Raw genomic sequence first — 16,277 nt, 5'->3', positions numbered from 1 at the left:
AATTGCAAGGCATTTAATAGTAATCTATAGGGTTTTTAAGTAGATCTGTTTAGGAATTTGGGCTGAAGATAGAAGTCTTGCTGCCTGGTCATATGAATGCTGACTCAAAGTTCAGTGTGACTTACTCCCAAGCAAGTTAATGTGCATAGGACCGCAGCTGTAGAATAAAACTTCTACAGCTGCAATCTTATGCAGAGTAGTTATTCTGAGTAAATACACAAAGGTGGCTGCATAGCTTCTACAGCTCAGAGCTCAGCTCAACAGAAAATAAGCTGGAATGATATATTGCCACTGCAGCATAGCACAATGTTATGATACATCTGGGTGAAATAATAATTAAAAATAATCTAGCATGCCTAGGAAAGACAATACTTCAATAGCAATATGTTGCCATTCTTTTCCCTGATCATATGTACTCTTCTGCTGGCTGGTGCTTAGCTCTAACCAGACTACAAGTATTCATATTTATTCAAATACTTAGACATTAATAGCTATGAGGCCATTTTATTGTTTACCTCTCATTGTATTTGCATGATCGCGTATAAGAATCTAAAATAGTTTTCATAATATATTATCAATATTTTTCATAATATACATATCACATGGGTGTTTTTTCAGATAGCAGACTTATCTTTAAATCTAGCATTTGTTTCTTTTAAAAATTAATGTATTAACTGCACAATCTTATACATGTCTTCTCAGAAATAAACTTTACTCAGTGCAGTGGGATTTACTCCCAAGTAAGTATGTATGGGATCGCAGCATTATTCTATATTTTCAAAACAGACAGTGTTCCCATCTTCTCCAAGGAGTGTTTGGAGATTGTTTACATTTCAGTGGCTTTCTGCCACCTGGTGGTTATGTAGAGTCAGTACCTCAACAGTAGTTGATAAGTAGAAGTCAGGCTTTTTAACTTCCCTTTAAAGAAAATGAAGGATTAATTATCAATGTCATATTTGTAATTTTCACTTTTAAATGGATAGTCAGAAAACCCTGTACACAGATTGGCTCAGATGCAAACACTTAATTACCCAAGGGTAATTAAAGACAATTCTTTAAATAATTGTCTTTATTTAAAGACAATTCTCATGAAATGAGTAAAAAAAATCCTTCACTTTGATAGAAATTGATTTTACAGCCAATATTCTCCTGCTTTTCTGAAGGCAATGAAAGCTTGTAATATAGCAGAATTATAGTTTTCTTAGACAGTACCGGTCCATTTAGAATTCTATCACTTGCAAGGCCACTCACTACTGCTTATTATCATTTTCATCTGTTTAATAGTATTACTCTTGAATTAATTTACTCTTGTATCTGACTCTTTGCTATTGTTAATACTAGGAGACATTTTGAACCATAATTACTTGCAAGGTATATTTCTACCTGTTATAATACATGTCAATCATATTCTCATTGTCACATTGAGGATTAACTGTGAAGCGAGGCATATGTCCGTTGAAAGGGAATTCCACAGTTTTGGGACCCTCACCAAGAAGGCCTTGTCTGTTGTGCATGCCAGCCTAACTGATCTTACTGTACAGGCAGGGTTATATGGGTGAAGGCAGTCCTTCAGATAACCTGGTCCAAGGCCTTTTAGAGCATTAAAGGTTAAGACCAGCACTTTGAATTGTACCTGGAAACCTACTGGGAGCCAATGCAAATGGTATGAAATCAAAACTGTGTATTCTGGTGCAAAATTGGGAGTTATGTATTCAGACTTTCTGGCCCCCACCAGCACCTGGGTATCTGCATTTTACACTAGCTGTTGCTTCTGGACTGTCTTCAGTGGCAACCCCACATACAGTGCATTCCAGTAGTCTAATTTGGAGGTAACCAATGCATGGGTAATTGAGGGCAAGATTGGCTACTCCCAGGAGGGCTGCAAGTGGCATACAAGATGGTTAGTTCATTCTTTTAATGCTAAAACATTTTGTCTGAATATAGCCAGCGAATTAAAAAACTGGGATTTATTACATGAGGAACTTTAACTTGGTATTAAGAGTAAAGAAAGATTTCTTGGTTAGCACATGAAACTACATGCTTGGTGCAATAAATCATCCCTTCTACATACAATATAAACAAGTTACAATTTTATTTGTTTATTTGCGTCAGACGTTTACTATTGAAAAATGGCATGTACTAAAGCCACAACGCTATACGTATAAATCAAACATCAGATAGCAAAATCTTATTATGAGCACTATTTGTTGTAGTACTGTATAGATATTACAATCAAATATAATTTAAAAAAAGAATTACATACCTTGTAAGGTGCAGTAGGCATAATTTATATCCTGATTTAGCTTTGCAAGCATATTACCATTACTTCACTGTTACGAAGTATTACAAGTAATCAAAATCATATATCTGAGTTAAGTACTGTGAGCTGAAATCATACATGTACTACACTTCACATTTGTGTTAAAAATTAACAATATGGACTATAGAGTCAAGCCCGTCCCCCAAGTACAATCCCATTAGTCCAAGTTCAGAATTTATTCAGAAGTAATCTATGGCTTTTCGTCATGTATGTTTTTGAAGATTTGCATGCACACCTCACAAATGGAAATAAAAGCAGCACTGCAGCCGCCACCACCCGTGACACAAAGTAAAATCTGTAACTACAATGCTCGAATTCTGTATTATTAGGAGTCACTTCAATCCCCAAACTGGAGTCTGGAAGTGTACTTTATTGCAAAAACTAGCACCCTCACAGATGGCGAGGCTGAATAATAAAATTGGTGACATTCAGCAGAATGGGCTTCACAATTATGGAGCATATGTATGCAGGCACAGCTGGGCTATTACACTAAAAATTGTAAGAGAGATGTAACACTGAAGTGTGGAATAGCTCTCTTAAACATTTGAAATGAAATCCTATTCCTTGCATAGGAAACCATAATTTCTTATCATCTTGATTTCTTACTGTTTTGATTAACATTTGGTAGAATTTCTAGTAGCCAAATTTGGCTTATAGACCAGCGAATGGCCACCCTTGGAATAGACTGTAATTGATGATCTTCTGATTCTTTCCAGACCAGTGATTTTATGGAAATACTTGGCATTTGATAGACCCCAAGAGAAATAATGTTTAATGTTTAATAAGACCCTCTCATTACTAAATAAATGTCCAGTAGTTCAGATTAGGTTGCTAAGTAGTATTTGTAAAGAGAGATGTGTCCCTCAAGCAAGGATATGTTATAAGGGTCAGGGGAGAAATGAAAACCCAGCCGAATGGAGAAACTGTTTACATTTTAACTTTAAAATAACATTTTCTAGAAATTATCTCTTTGAGCTAATTTGAAACAAACAAAAGCAGACAAAAACAAAGATAGCAGTTTACTTGCCTTGTTGAAAAGCTGATGGTTAAGGAAAATACATAACTGAAATTAATATCTAGCTTTTATTTTCCATTAGCAAATGTATTGCTGAGAGTTGCACTTTAGCTTTAAAAAGCACAAAGGCCTATATGAACTACAGACTTTCTGGGGTCCAGCCACACAATATGGTACATGAATAATCTCAAATCTAAAATGAACATCTCACCATATTAAGAGGTGGGTTTTGTTTTTTTTACCAGCCAAAACATAAAAAAAGGAATGCAATGAAACATTATGTAGTGTATCATGCAGACATTTGGCTTAAGGTATACAGTGAAACAGCCAATAACCCGAATGGTTAATTTTAAAAATCCGTATACATTCACATGACATTATGTATAATCTATTTGCAAACAAAGGCAAGTTGTGGACATTTTAAGAATATCAGGATGCCTACAAAAAGTGTACCAAGGCTGCACAGAGTGATTTCTAAGCATGTGTAGCCATGGTAAAATATTCGTGCCTTTTTCAAGCGTAACTCTGTACATCAGAATACTTTTTTCCTCCACAGCAATAATCTCAGTGGAGGAAAAATAGCATGTGTAATGCAGCCTACGGTTTCTAGGACACAGTAGCTGCTTGAAGGCCTATCACTGCCGTACAAACTAGCACTACTTCTAGTTCTTCATGCTGCTGCTTTCTTTAGACTGAATTTCTTTGGAGATTGTGGTCAGTGGTTTCCGTATGGCTCTAGGAAGTTAACCCACAATCTCTGTAGGGTCAGTGACCAACTTGGACCCATCCCATGATGTCTTGAACTGTTCAGGAACAGGAAATTCTTTCTGTGAGAAGATAAGATTGACAATGTCAGTTGTCTAAACAAGTGGCTGTTATGAAAACTCATGCAGTACTATTAGTGACAGATGAGTAAAGAGGTTTTTTATAACTCAGGCATGCCTGGATTATAAGGGAGCCTTCTTCACTACAGTCAGGAAAACCCTTCCATACCACACAGAGAACAAGTGTGGGATTTTTGCAGTTGCTGTTGTACTAGTAGATTTGTGATTTCTCTTCTTGATGTAATTTCATGGCAACCCTCCCACCCTTTTAAGTATAAGGTTAAAACACTAGGTTAGAGTAGCATAAATGCCACAAAGAAAGTAAGTGCCACACTGAACAATTCCTACCTTCCATACTATTATGATAACCATAACTCTGTGCTGCAGCACCAAGGCCTCTAAACTCAATCACATAAACAGTGGATTAACTGGATACCAAATGGAACATTCATAAATGGTTAAATCTTATTTACTTAGATTCTGGGCAATGTCTTATGTTACCCCCATGCTAGTAGGACACAATGCTAGCACAACAGGAAGCTAGTGGATCCTTAAGCAAAGGGAACCTAGCAGAAACACTTGTTCCTGGAATGGGGCAGTCCAGTGGAGTTTGCAAAAGGGGAGCTTCGCTGAGCTGTCCCAACCTGGAAAGGAGCGTTTCCCCTTGCTCGCAGGGTTGATTAATGATCCTGTTGTGCTAGCGGTGACTCCCGCTGGCACAACACAATCCACAGGAGCGCAGCTGCAGAATAGGATACTCCCCAATAGCTCAAAAAAGTATATATGCACCTTATTTTCATTTCTCATGTTAGTTATGGTTATTGGCAGGCTTCGTCTTGATTTTGTAGAGGTGCCAGCCACTGTGATGAGGTTGGCCACTGTGAGCTACAGTTGTCTGATCTAGCATTTCCTTATCTCTTCTCATCTAAATTACATAATCTTATAACTCTACACAATGGAGTGTTAAACCATTGAACTTCTCTGTATTTATTCATTCCTTTCAATCCCCTCTGTGATACCTCTCCCTTTCTTCCTTGCCACGATACATCTTTCCATAAAAAACAGAATAGTTCGCCTTTGCACTTCTCTGATGTGCGCAATCCTTCCCCTACCTGAATGAAATATTGCTGTGCTCAGATATACTTTCTTACTGAAATTACTGATTTCTTAAGGAATACATTTTGAAAAAAGTGGGCGAGGGGCCCGTGTTTTAAAACAGGTCTTAGAGTATGTTTTATTATTAAAATGGAAACTTTCAGTTATAATTACTAAACAACAGCAAAGCTTAGCAAAACAGTCGCTCACATTTCTTGCTCTCCACTAATTTCTCTGGCCAGTACCCAATGGGGCACTTGCACCTCTGCCAACTCTCCCCCGATTCCATTGAAAAATGTCCCCCACCACTTGCACAACAGTGATTTAGCACTTCCCAGAATGAGTGGAAATGCTAGCTTCTAGAAGGAGGTAGGCTGGCGGAGTTCGCATAGGGGAGCTCCGCTGACCTGCCTCGTTTGTGGGGTTTCCTCTAGGAAGTGCTACATCTTTGTTGCGTAAGCGGTGGGTCCTGCTTGTGCAATGGAATCGGTGGGACCCACTGCTTGTGGAACAGAGTTGGTGGGGTGGAAGGGAATTGGTGGGGACACAAGTGCCCTGTTGGATACTGCCCTCTGTAGGCTGTTTTTAAAACATTCTGAATACAGAATATTGTGGGGTTTCCAGATTAGCCATTCCTTGAATGGAAGGGCTCCTTCTATTCACAGGAGGTACCAGGATCCAGCAGAGGGTCCTGCTGGAGGAACGGGGTGTGAAAGCTATCTTTGCCAATTCACCCATCCCCCTGCCTCTCATGCCTCTCTGCCCCCTGCATTGCCTTTCAGTCCACCAGAGCAGCTTTTCAGGAGGCACAGAGGACTGCAGGGTGAAAGAGGAATCACGAAGATCACTTCCTCGCCTTCTTCCCCAGCACGAGAGGAACTCCACTACACTAACCCTTTTTTTTTGTGAACCGCCCAGAGAGCTTCGGCTATTGGGCGGTATAGAAATGAAATTAAATAAATAAATAAATATAACCCTGTATTTCTAACTACCACTTCTTAATGATGCACAACCTGTTCATTTTTTCATATGCTCCATGTGCCACTAATATTTAATAACTACTATTCTATCTCACAAGAAGCTAGGATAATCGAAGTTTCGAAAATCAGAATTTTGGATACACAAGAAAGCGGCTTACACACTGGTAGGAGACACTGTAGTCAAGTAAATATGAATGGCATAATAGTACCATTATAGTTTAATATTATTACCTGTACCATGCAATACATCTTTTAAATATTTTTAAACAAAAATAATAGAAAAAATAGTGATATGTCCCAGTAATCAGTAGGTTTATACCTAACCATAAGTTAAGTTTGCATTTTCTGAGAGAGAGAACATAGTGATAATTAACCATAGTTAGTTTTGTGGCAAATGGAACACTAAGGGTGCAATCCTATGCATGTTTACACAGAAAAAAAACCTACAACATGCTGGCTGGGGAATGCTGGGAGTTTTAGGACTTTTTCTGTCTAAACCTGCTTAGGATTGCACCCTAAACCTGCGTAGGATTGCACCCTAAACCTGCTTAGGATTGTACCTAAATTCTGTGCTACCTGTCTGTACTCTTCTTTTGTAGCTTGACCTTCCTTCCACTTCCTATATGTGTGCTTTTTTGTTTTCAAGTAATCTCTAAGCTTTTTGTGAAGCCACACTGGCTTCTTCTGTTGTCTTCTGCCTTTTTTTCTTGTTGGAATGATTTGTAATTGTGCCTTTAGAATTTCCTTTTTAAAAAACTCCCACCCATCTTGGACTGCTTTTCTCATTAGAGTTGCTTGCCATGGGACCTACTTACAATTGTTCTGAGTTTATTAAAATCACCTTTCCTAAAATCCAGGGTACGGGTTGGCTACACTCAGCTTTTGCTTCCTTTAGAACCAAGAACTCAAGTATAACATGGTCGCTTTCCCCCAGAGTTCCCATTAACTGCTACTTTATCCACTAAATCATCTCTGTTGGTTAGGATCAAGCCAAGGATAGCCAATCCTCTAGTTCCTTCCTCTACTTCCTGTAGGAGGAAGTTATCAGCAACGCAAGGGGCCATGTTTTACAGAATTTGTCTCCCAACAAATATTGGGGAAATTGAAGTCCCCCATTACTACTACATCATGCTTCCTTGAAACATTGGCTATTTGCTTTTCAAAAGTTTCATCCTTGTCTTCTCCTTGATTGGGTGGCCAATAGTAGATTCTGACCACCATGTTCCTTTTATTCTTTGCTCCATTTATTTTAACTCAGATGCTCTCGATGGGGCTACCAGGTTCATCCTCTTGTATTTCTGTGCAGAGATATGTATTTTTCACATACAGTGCCACCCCACCTCCCTTTCTTTTCCTCCTGTTCTTTTTGAACAAGTTATATCATTTAATTGCTGTATTCCAGTCATGAGAGTCTTCCCACCACGTCTCAGTTACACCTATAAAGTCATAATTTCCCCCCTGTATTAAGAGTGCAAGTTTGTTCTGTTTGTTTCCCATACTCTGGCCATTAGTATATAGACATCGAAGACCATGTGCTTTATAGTCTGGCTTTCTTCCTACGTGTTTCTGAAGGAACTATTATTGGGCGCTATTAGAGCTGTTCTCTCCGTTGTGGTGCATGAGCCTTCATCCATTGTTACCCCCAACTTTATGTCTCCCTCCCCTGTAGATTCAGTTTAAAGCCCTCCTGATGAAGTTCTTCATGCTGTGGCCAAACACATTCTTCCTAGCCTTTGTGAGGTGCAACCCATCCCTTGCCAACAGTCTATCATTCAGGAAGCATAGCCCATGGTCCCAGAATCCAAATCGCTCGCGTCGGCACCACCTTCGTAGCCAGTCATTCACCCAGAGTGTTTTTCTTTCCCTTTCTATCCCTTTTCTAACTACTGGAAGGATGGTATCTGGGCCCCAAAGTTCTTGAGTTTCCTTCCCAAAGCTTCAAATTCTAATGTGATTTCTTCGTAGCTCCACTTGGTGATATCATCTGTTCCTACATGGATGAGAAGAAAGGGATACCTGTCAGTGGGCTTTATGAGTGTAGGCAACCCTTCAGTCACATCTCTAACCCTTCCTCCTGGGAGATAGCATACCTGGCGGTCCATGGGTCTTCGAAACATACTTGGGTTTCGATTCCACGTAGCAAGGAGTCTCTGACTATTACTACTCTTCTTTTCTTGTTGTAGGCCTTGGTTTCATTGTCTCTGCTTGACTGACCTTCAGCCTCTTGCTCACTCTCATGCAGGTTCCCCTGTAATTCTTCCTCCACAGGCTGTCCTCCAGTCTCATCCTCAAGTGCCTGGAAACAGTTCCATAGCTCCACTGCTTCCACTGGTGTAGAGTGGCTTCTAGTTTTTCTACTCCTAACTGTCACCCTTTTCCGAGGAGTATCCTCTACTTCATTTTTCCTCATCTCAGCATTTTCCTCTTCTGCCTCAGCTTGCTGTTGCTCTTCTAGCTTCTGTTCTTCACTTTGCTGCTGCAGTTCCACCGTTCTGTCCAAGAACTTTTCATGTTCTCTTATTCCTTGGGTCAACACTCGCCGCTCCAGTCCTCTTACTTTTTCTTCCAGCAGCGTGATCAACTTACTCTTGTTGCAGGTGTAGGCCATCTTGATCTCAGGCAAGAAAACAAACATTGCAGACTTTGCAGGTCACCACCACTGGAGAGTCTTTTCCTTTCATAGTCTCTATTCCCTTTATGTTTCTAGCTTTCTGATTGTACTGGACAAAACCTGTGCTTTGTCCTCTATTCACTGGAGGTTAACAACAGAGTCCCACTGGTATGGAAGTGTGTGTTACAAGAAAAAAAAAATTTTTTTAATGTTAGGGACCTCCCCCTTGACCTCCCCTGGCCAACTCCCCTGGCCATCTCCTGTTTGCTCACTCTGATCCGTCACCCTCTGGGAGCTTGCTTGCTTGTATAGCCCCTAGACCAGCTGGAGCAGCTTCCTCTGCTCTGCTCAGCTAGGAGGTGGGAACAGACTGGAACTTCCTGCCCACACAGCTGCTGGGAGTACTCAGGCCACGCCCCTTCATTTCAATTGGAGCTCTCAGGAGCACATGGTGAGCACACGGCAACTCAGAATGGACAGTCCCCTGGGCTTACTCCAGCTCACTCACCACTCTGACTTTGTCTCCTCTTCCACTGCAACTCCCCTAGCAAACTCCTGTTAGGATATCTCGCCCTTTTTCCTTCATAAGGAACCCAAGGCGGCATACATAATCCTCCTCCTCTCCATTTTACCCTCACAACAACAACCCTGTGAGGTAGGTTGGGTTCCTTAAGGAGGAAAAAAGGCGGGATATAAATGTAATAAATAAATAAATAAATAAATAGGTTAGGCTGAGAGTCTGTGACTGGCTCTATATGTGTGTGTGAAAGAGAGCAGACTGTTTCTAGCACTCATGGTTACAAGGAAAAGTTTGGGGAAATGCCATCTGCCCCCTATCCCAAACCCTCCCATGTCAATAAAACTAATACAATCAATAAAATTATTTGAAAATTTGAATCATGATTCCAGACAGAAGTGTCCTAGTGTTAACTATCAGAAAGCATTGTAAAGCTAGTCTGTCTTTTCTTCCTTAATGGATTTTCTGCAGTAAGAAAAAAGATGTATGAAGTGATGGGAAAACACAGGAGGGCAATGAGTGGAAGACAACATTGTATAGACCTCCTGTAAGATTCCATGAATGAAATACTTGCAATGGCATAATAACAGTCTCATCTCGAAGCAACCTTACAGCACCATTTAGCAAAATTTAACAGTGACTTCTATTCAACTATGAAAACAGCGTTAAGTAGCATATATCATGTATCCTGCAGATAGGCTGTTGCTTGGCTATGTGCTGGTAGAAGCAATATTGAAAAAATTGTGCTTACTGAATATATAGGCCAAGATCCAGACTAGTAACATGCATCCAATGGGGCTTTTAGGGTGCAATCCTATGCATGTTTACACAGCCAAAACTCCTACAATTCCCAGCATGCCCCAGCCAGATATGCTCACCGGCGGAATGCTGGGAGCTGAAGGCCTTTTTTCTGTCTAAACATTCATAGGATTGCGCCCTTAACCTTTCAAATTACTTTCTGAATAGCTTCCCCCAGCGTTAACATATGCTTTCCCCCCAACCCCATGCCAGAGGACAGATGTCACGTTCATTCATTTCACATGAAATAATTTCTTATGTGAATAGGAGATTGTGCCCAATATTAATCAGTGATGAGCGAGTTCCCATTTGGATTTTTCATTTTGCCCCAATATGTTCTGAGCTGTCCGTGCCCCATACTACATTGCAAACTGACTTTGAAACTGTGGAGGCTTTCAAAAGCAAATTGGGATGCGATATGGGGGACAGCTGTTAAGAGACCAAAAAAAAAAAAAAGACTCAAATTTCCCACTGGGGTGCGTCCAAAATAGCTCTTTAGATCAGGGCCATTTAAAACAAGTGGACAACTATTGTTATTTTTTCAGCACCAGGTTAAGATCTTTCTCTTCTCCCAGGCATTTGGCAGCATATGATAAGTTTTAATTGATCCTGGATTGTCTTAATGGTTATTGTTGTTTGCTTGAGATGACTTGTTTGAAGTTGTTTCAGATATATATTCTCTTGTGTATATTGTCTGTTTGTGGGTTTTTATGTAAATGGTTGTATTTTTTAATGTTTTCAATCTTTGTAAACCACCCAGAGAGCTTTGGCTATTGGGCAGTATAGAAATGTAAACAACAACAGCAACAACCTTACATTCCTGCCTTCTTTTAGTCTGATGACCGAGTCTGAAGAACTTTCCAATGTGTTTTGCTAATTTCACAAATGTCAAGTTATGTCTCAGGGTCATTACTCTATGCTTCTTTTGGTCCTTTTGTCTGCTTTTGTACAATTGACACCTGTATTTCTCATTTCGTCTCTTCACACCGTAGTTTTTTGTGCTCTTCTTCTCACTTAGTTTTATTCTTCTCTTTCTAATATTTCCTTTATTGTTTCTGTTAATGGTTCCTCTTTCCATTCTGCAAGATTCTGTTCTCTGTCCTTTTTCATTTTCCATTTACTTCGTGATCCCTTATTTTGTTTTTTAATGTCAATTATCATTTTGTCAGTCCTTATTGCACAGAGTGATTCTGTAACTGTGTTAGTGGGAAAATTGCCACAAACCAGGTCTTTAAAAATGGGAAGAAAACAGTGTAATATATCAGTTTGGCAGTGATTGTTGTTTGGATTCTGAGTGATTGATGTCCACTCCAGAAAAAAACTGGCTTATGTAGAAGCAGCCTAAAAGTACCTTTGAGCCTCTTGAGTGCTAAGTATTTTTGTCTTCAACTGCATTACTAATGTTACTAATACAGGATAGAAAACAGAGAACAGCATTTTTAAAAATGGCATGTACATTCTAATGTAGGCTAGATTGCCTCTGAATTACAGTTGCTGGACATGCAAAAACTAATTGCAGTGTCATATGAAAATTGACTTTTGAAGGAATACTTGGATTTCAGGAGATCTGAGAATGCAAATTTTTTTTTTTGTCATGTGGAAAAATACGCAAATAATTACATAAGAGATTTCATAACAATTTACATAATTTACTGTAGTACATAACATTTAGCGTATTGTTCCCCATTCCATTTAACTTTTCTTCAGCAGAAATTTGCATATTTTCCTACAAATAAATATGTATGCATTTCAGGAAAGTAAAAAAAAATCCAAAAGTCCACAGACTCCATGTGGCCTGAGGGGGTCGTTCTGCAGCAGATTCAGCAGGTTGGATTCTTAAAAATCTGAGTTCATTTTAGTCCTTCTCAAATTTCTCCAGCATCCCTAGGTACAACTGCGAGCTATTAGTCCTGGTCTCAAAGTCTCCTTTGAAGTCCCTTGTTCTTAAGTAGACCTTTACTCTTATGTGGTCTGATTGCTTGCAGGTCCTCCATGGTGGCCTGTGCCTCCATCATCTGGCACTGATGCAGTCTAGGGCTAGGCAGATGCTTGTCCTTGTACTCTGACCCTGTGGGGGAGGTATGGCCCTCAGGGCCTCATCTGGGGGTTCCTCAGAGTCCACCATTTCTGGAGGACCTGGTATAGCTTCTCTACCAATGCTGGAGGAGCCTTGGGGTATCACTAGTGTTAGGGGAACCCACAGGGCTTTTAGACTCTGTGGTATCAGTCTTTATCTGAAGAGTCATCCTGGTCGGAGTCAGGCATTTTAATGGGGCTGCTACATCAAGACTTACACTTGCGTAACATTATCATGAACCTTTCCACTGCCAACAGCAAAGAAGAAAGCAAAACGATGGCAATTCAAACACTGACAGCTGCTTCCACAATGTCCCTGGCAATTCCACCACCACCTAGAAGTCATGACGCTGAGCATCAACGATGCCCCCATATTAGCTGTGAATGGAAGGCACCAATCAACAAATGGCAATGACTGGAATGTGTAGGGTGACCAACTACACTGCAAAAAAGCTGGCAGCTTAACAGAGGCTTTCCATAGCACAGAAGTTAGAAAGCATGCATTTAGAACCCATACACTTCCAGGAGAAAGGGTCAAATCTTGCTGGAATACCAATGATTCCATACACAGGCCCTGTTCAGACAATGATGGCTAGGCATTTTTTTTGCTAACCACAGTGGCTTAGCATGTCATGTGGGGGAGAAAACCACATTCCTCATGATTAGTAAGCCACCCCAGCTAACCATCACCCTGCAAAAGGGTCAAGGGGCCCCAGGGTGGCTTACCATGTTGTCAGCGGGCTCCCCGGTGGTTAAAACTGGCTCCAGAAGACTTCCAGGCTGTGACCATAGGGTCTGCCAGCTAGAGCCTCTGCCACTGCCGGTGATGTTCTAGCTGCCATGAACTTTCTCTATGGTCATGCAGGCATTTCGGACACCGGAGCAGCTTCTGGGAGCCTGTTTGCACCGTGGAGGATGACGAAATGTGTGCTAACCACGCCAAGACAATCACCAGGTAACTACGGAGTGGGGTAGTTAGTGGAACCATGCGGCGCCATATGGTTCTGATTGTCCGGCAGGCCCGCACATCGTGGTTTCGCTAACACACACACACCCTGTAGTTACCCTAACCACCACCTCTCCAAGCATGTCTGAACAGGGCCACAGAATGCTAAGGAAACTATAACCAATACATATGTATTGGTGTATGTGGCAGGAGAACAAGCTTCTTGCAAGACGGGGGTGGGAAGGGAAGGGAAAAACACATATAAAGAAGAATGGAAGCTGGAAAAGCAAGCAGGAGGCAACAGTGAACTGTTGATAGTCAGTAGGCAAAGGAAATGCAACTGGAAACCAAAGTTGTGGGTTCAAGTCCAACCCTGGACAAATCCAGATGTGGCTCCTACAGAGTAAATCTACTTTTGGGGGGTCCTGCTGGCAACTATTTTAGATGGAGAACGGGAGATGAAGTAGGTCTTGCTTCTGCACCAGCAAGCAAGGCCCTAACCAGACAGATGGGGTCTTTGTAGGTTTCCAGGGGCCTTGCCCATGATACACCACCTTTCACCCTCCAGAGCCCCATATGGATCAAGCCATATAGCCCAGTATAAAAGGGCTTTGTGTGGAGTTATAGCAGAGCATGGGCTTAACAGGAAATGGGTTCAGTCCCTCCAAACAGTCTCCCAGCAAAGAGGCGCACGCACACACTCAAACCAGAAGTTAGTACCGTTCATTCATCAGAGTAACTGGCATATTGGTCAACAGTGATTCAACTATCTAACCTGGTATGTCTCAGAATGCCTTCCATTTTGCCCAGTCCCCCACATCCGCTCCTATCACACACCCCTATCTCCATTTCATGAATAGCCAGTATCTGATGCTGGTGGTTATCTAGCTGCTAACCATCATGAGAACAGAGACGCGGTGGAAACAGTCACAGATTTTATTGAACAATATCATTTTTTAACTGACAGCACCACTGAAGAATTGGATTGCCAGCCCTTTTGTTCCTACAGGGCTCCTGTGCCTTTGAAAACCACATGACAAAATGGAACAGGTGCAGCTGTCCTCATAACTGTGTCTCCATGCTAAGCAATGCTGCACTTGTTACATTACTGTCCATGATGTATTCTGGAATGGCACACGAACCCTGCTAGAATGTAAAGGTGGCAACCCTACAGAGGAACAGCTGGCTTCTTACTACTGCTGTCATAGGACTCGCTTGCAGTTGGCATGGCACTGAGGGTAGAGAACATCCTCGTCGTGGAATACGGAACAGCTGCCTGATTGCCTGTAGAGAAACAAGAGGAACACGGTGGAGGTGTTGAGCAATAAGTAGTACCTGCAGCAGTCCTTCTGACTTATTAGAAGTTGTTGGCTGAGCAAGTCAAAAAAGGTGCTACCACGCAGGTGCTTTTGGATTCCACATGCTTCAGCCTAGGTCCCCACATTACCACCAGTAGTGCCCCTGATGTCTACATTTGGGAAGTCACTTGTTGGGGGAGATAATGTGATCATCAGGGCAATACTCACCCATCCAGAGCAGGGAGCTGCACTGGAACTCTGCAGTTTCTGTTTGGTCAGCTTCATGTGTGCTGGACTGAATCCTGCAAGGAAAAATGAATCACAACTGTTTATCCTGCAGTGGCGATGGATGGAGTGAGGTATCTTGTGTTCAGCAACAAAGCTGCAAGGGCTCCACCCTGGCTTCACTAGTGCATGGAGGGAGCTTACCTGTATTTGTGGTGGACTCTGTGTCCTTTGTGTGAAGGCACTGCTACTACCTGCTGAGTAAGGGTCAAACTAGGTGTGGCATGAGAGCTCCATATTTGGAGTTCCCAATGTCTTTTCTTTCCTCAAAAAGTTTCTCAAAATGGGGAGATTTGGACTGGGGTCACAGCACAGAAGAGGAGGATAGCGCTTTACCCCCATGCTGATTCCCCAACCAAGTCACCCTCCAAGTTGCTATTAACTGGAGGGTGAGACTTACTGTCTTAAGCAGGGGTGGGCAACTTCTGGGGGACAATTTCTCCTTCCCCCTGATGGAACCCAACATATCCCCTTCCCCCCAAACTCTACATACTATACTACATATCCCATTCACAAATATGTCAGAGCTGAATACAGCACTAGCCATCAGTCCAGGAACAAATGCAGTGGAATAGAAGAAATGCGCTCATCCATGCCACCACACAGCTGGATTTTCCACTGAAATTTGGTGGTGCAGCAGCAAAAAAGGAGTGATTTCTCTTTACAGGAAGGGGAACTTCCAGAAGTGTGATTCTGCTTTAAAACAAGGCGTGCACTCCCTGCGCACCTTGTTTAAAAGAGAAATCTTAAACAAGGTGCGCAGGGAGTGCATGCCTTGTTTTAAAGCAGAATCACACTTCTGGAAGTTCCCCTTCTTGTTGTTTCTTGCTGTTGCCACATCGTCAAATTTCAGTGGCAAATTCAGCAGCATAGTGGGGGCAGCAGAACAGGCCGGGGGGGCGGGGCATGTGGCCTGTGATCACGGGTTGTCCACCCCTGGTCTTAAGCCTGAAAGTTTCCCCCTTTTCAACTAAATACCAGATGGGGCAGTGGTGATTTAGAACAGGGCTGTGGCACAGGGACAAGGGGTTGAACCACCCCCATCCTCATGCCATAACCCCAGTCCAAAACCAGGCCCCTTCCAGGCACCATTTTTGAGGAAGAAAAGAACTGAGGAGCTTCAAACACAGAACTCCCATGTCATATCTAATTTGACCCTAAGGGAGGCTTATTACCCCAGTACACCATTTCCCCATTTCGGGGGGAGCGGGAAACACTCTGTAATTATATGTGTATGAATTTTCTGCACATCCATCTCTGTTCCTGGGATGCACTGTGGGGAGATCGTTCTGTCCTGACTGACAGCAGGAACCCACAAGATGGAGCGAAGGGGAACTGAGCCAACCATAGTTAGTATAATAGGTAGCTGGTCAAGCTGAAATCGCAGAATATCAGGCAGCTCCGACAAGATATGGAGCCCAGCTGAACCCACATGTCCTCTGTAGCCCTGACTGGGGCTCTACTCCCTTGTTGGGGAGTAGAAAGCCTCAAACAGGCATCCACCTGGACTGG

At 42.0% G+C, this 16,277-nt stretch overlaps 1 protein-coding gene across 7 annotated transcripts in view; it reads right to left on the bottom strand.

Moving 5' to 3' along the window:
• Positions 1 to 480: 480 nt before the first annotated feature.
• The window catches only part of CAP2 (cyclase associated actin cytoskeleton regulatory protein 2), a 73,462-nt gene continuing 57,665 nt past the window's right edge, over positions 481 to 16,277 (bottom strand). For 4 of the 7 annotated variants that reach the window (XM_084850288.1, XM_084850294.1, XM_084850291.1 and 1 more), the window contains one exon: positions 481 to 4,162. In XM_084850288.1, the coding sequence (XP_084706414.1) occupies positions 4,079 to 4,162 (84 nt within the window). In that variant the 3' untranslated portion in view covers positions 481 to 4,078. Of the gene's footprint in view, positions 4,163 to 12,946; positions 14,467 to 14,708; positions 14,783 to 16,277 lie in introns of those variants that run through there. The other 3 variants (XR_014790225.1, XR_014790226.1, XR_014790224.1) reach the window with 2 other exon arrangements.

Source organism: Heloderma suspectum, chromosome 4, assembly GCF_057233095.1.
Source record: "Heloderma suspectum isolate Gila_16-S chromosome 4, 16-S_ref, whole genome shotgun sequence".
Taxonomy (NCBI): Eukaryota; Metazoa; Chordata; class Lepidosauria; order Squamata; family Helodermatidae; genus Heloderma; species Heloderma suspectum.
The sequence above is the reverse complement of the archived record's forward strand: the minus strand, read 5'-3'. Positions and strand labels throughout refer to the sequence as shown.